At 32.6% G+C, this 3161-nt stretch overlaps 1 protein-coding gene across 1 annotated transcript; it reads left to right on the plus strand.

Annotated features, from left to right (window-relative positions):
- Positions 1–643: 643 nt before the first annotated feature.
- Positions 644–2768, plus strand: LOC102599261 (7-deoxyloganetin glucosyltransferase-like). The gene is made up of 2 exons (XM_006366254.2): positions 644–1232; positions 1632–2768. Exons 1-2 carry the CDS (start codon positions 737–739, stop codon positions 2561–2563), a joined length of 1428 nt encoding a protein of 475 aa, XP_006366316.1. The 5' UTR covers positions 644–736; the 3' UTR covers positions 2564–2768.
- The last annotated feature ends 393 nt before the right edge of the window (positions 2769–3161 follow it).

Here is a 3161-nt window from a genome sequence, read left to right on the forward strand (position 1 = left end):
AATTAAAAAAAATTATGGAAAACTAAATTTGAATTAATTTGTTTTTTTTAGATGCTAGTAATTGAGAAAACACTAAATATTTTTTAGTTAATTTGATATTATTAAAAATATTGAATGATAATGAGTATTTTAAATACTCAGTCCTAAAACCGCTTTTAGTTATTGTGACAAAAAAATATTTATTAATTTTTTTTTATTCAATTTATCAACATCTTAAGAAAATGAAAGAAAAGAGAAGCGAGTAGGAGAGATGGTAAAAAGATAAAGAAGTGAACCAAATATCCAAGTGTCAACTAATTAATGGAGGGTCACCCAACTATTATTGGTTGTACCTCTACCATTGTAAATTTTTCACTTTTATGGTAATCATTCCATATATAACTCCAATTCAAAGATTCCAAGTATGTCAAGTCAAGGTAGGAAATGAATTGTCAATAAAGATTGCTGGAAGAGAAAATCTAAATAGTGCAAATGAAAGATCATATAGTTGCTGAGTGATTATGATAGTGTTGGAATAGTCAAACAAATTATTGCTAAAATAGATGATGAACAGGATTATAAAGTCTCAAAGTTAGGTGGGTGCTAGCTGGAATTTTAGATATTTTTTTTATAAAAAAAAGCAAAATATCATAATACGTGACCAGAAGCAAAATAAACATGGAGTATAAGAATGGGCTCAATGAACAATATTAGTTCACAAGTCAACTGAAAAAAGAAACAGAACCCTTTACTAAACATGGAGAAGAAGCCTCATGTAGTGTGTGTACCATTTCCTGCACAAGGTCATGTAATACCATTCATGAAATTAGCCAAAATTTTGCACTCAAGAGGTTTTTATGTAACATTTGTCAACACTGAATATAACCATAAACGTCTAATCCGATCACAAGGCCCTGACTTTGTGAAAGGCTTCCAAGATTTCCAATTTGATACTATCCCGGAAGGATTGCCACCATCAGATCGTGATGTAACTCAAGATCCTGCTTCCTTATGTGACTCGATAAGGAAGAACTGCTTGACTCCTTTTCGGGATTTACTATCAAAGCTTATTTCATCACCGGTCATTCCACCAATTTCTTGTATAATATCAGATGGGATGATGAGCTTTGCCATTAAGGCAGCACAAGAATTTGGCATCCTTGATGTCCAATTTTGGACAGCCTCAGCTTGTGGTTATATGGGATACCTTCAATATGATGAACTAAGAAGAAGAGAGATTATCCCGTTTAAAGGTTCCTCCTCAGAGCCCAACCTCATATTCCCTCAATTTCAATTTGTTTGTTTTACTTTTCTTTTTAGTCAATTTAAAAAATTAAAAAATGTTTCTTTCCTTTTTTGACAACTCTTTAACTCTAACTTTTCACGTTACATATTTAAGACCACGTGATTAAAGAGCACTTTTATGCATTCTACATATCTGTGTCAATTTAAAATTAGACAAACAAATTGAAACACATGGAGATCTGAACTCATATTTTCGATATAGAACTATATATATGTGAAAAGCTATTTAAATGTCTACAAACATTAAATAATGAACCCATAATTTCAAAATATACAAGGAGTTGGTTAATATATAGAAACCTTAAATCTTGCACATAATTAATTTGTACTACATTTTTATGCAACAGATAATAGTTTCATGGAGGATGGTACACTTGATACAATTGTCGATGAGATTCCAGGAATGAGAAACATTAGGTTGAAGGACTTGCCAAGCTTTATCATGACTACTGATCCTGATGATATTCTGTTAAACTATTTAAGCGATGAAGCACAAAATTGCTTGAAATCTTCTGCGATGATCATCAATACATTCACTGAATTGGAACGTGAAGTCCTGGAAGAGATTCAAGCTAAATTCCCAAATATTTATGTTACAGGGCCACTTTCGTTGATGGAAAAAACCATCCCAGAAAACGAATTGAGCTCATTTAGGCCAAGTTTATGGAAAGAAGAATTTCAATGTCTTGAGTGGCTGAATAAACAGGAACCAAGTTCGGTAATCTTTGTGAGTTATGGATGTGTGACATTAATGTCAGACCATCACCTAAAAGAATTCGCGTGGGGACTTGCAAATAGCAAACACCCATTCTTGTGGATCGTTAGGCCTGACATAGTGATGGGTGATTCAGCCGTGTTGCCTGATGAGTTTCTTGTAGAGATTAAAGACAGAGGATTATTAGCAAGTTGGTGCCCACAAGATCAAGTACTTTCCCACCCATCTATTGGCGTTTTTCTAACACATTGTGGATGGAACTCTACGATTGAAAGCATAAGTTCAGGAGTTCCTCTAATTTGCTGGCCATTCTTTGCTGAGCAGCAAACAAATTGTAGATATGCTTGTGCAGAGTGGGGAATAGGTGTTGAGGTCAAACAAGATGTCAAGCGTCAAGAAATCAAAGCAATTATTAAGGAAATGTTAGAAGGTGAAAGAAGTAAGGAGTTGAAAGACAAGGCGTTGGAGTGGAAGAAGAAAGCAGCAGAAGCAACTGATATTGGAGGGTCTTCATGGAAACACTTTGATACATTATTGGAAAAACTTCTCCTTAACAAGGAATAGTATTAAAGGAAAAATTTCAACACTTCAAATAAACAATTTCTAAGCAAGAGAAAAACTAATAAGCAATATATGGTTAGCTAATTTTGTTTCCTACAAAGAAATTGTCATAACTAAATCAGTAAGGGATCATTTGGTAGAGTGTATAAGAAATTAAGAATAATGTTAAATATAGTGTATTAATAATACTTATATTAGTAATGCTTGACATTAGTTATACATATATTATTTCTTATGTATTATTTGTTGGGTTTTAGCAAGGTGTGAATGAGAAATAAGAAGAGAAAATGGAAATGTGGGGAACCAATTTTGGAGGGAAAATGAAAAGTCATTGCAAATTGCAAATGAAAAGTCATTTCTCCCATATTGGTAGAAGAAAGGAAAATTGTTGTCCTTATATTATGAAACACTTTTTTTAGTTCTTAAAGGGTTAAGAAGAAGGGGGCCCTCACACCGTCATCTCTCAGCTTCGACAAATGATGTGATTGATAATAGATTTGGACAAAATTTATTTAATCAATCTCATTAATTGATTTCTTTTCTCTTATAAATTAATTCAAAATGTTAGTTAATTAACATAATTAATTTCGTGTAACGAAAT

The sequence above is a fragment of the Solanum tuberosum genome, unplaced genomic scaffold (assembly GCF_000226075.1).
Source record: "Solanum tuberosum cultivar DM 1-3 516 R44 unplaced genomic scaffold, SolTub_3.0 scf00617, whole genome shotgun sequence".
NCBI classification, from domain to species: Eukaryota; Viridiplantae; Streptophyta; class Magnoliopsida; order Solanales; family Solanaceae; genus Solanum; species Solanum tuberosum.

What these genes read in the sequence shown, in the direction of transcription:
- LOC102599261 (XM_006366254.2), top strand. Translation starts at nt 737, where the DNA reads ATGGAGAAGAAGCCTCATGTAGTGTGTGTACCATTTCCTGCACAAGGT. An exon ending in AGAGATTATCCCGTTTAAAG is followed by an intron (nt 1,233 to 1,631) that starts GTTCCTCCTCAG and finishes TTTATGCAACAG; the next exon opens with ATAATAGTTTCATGGAGGAT.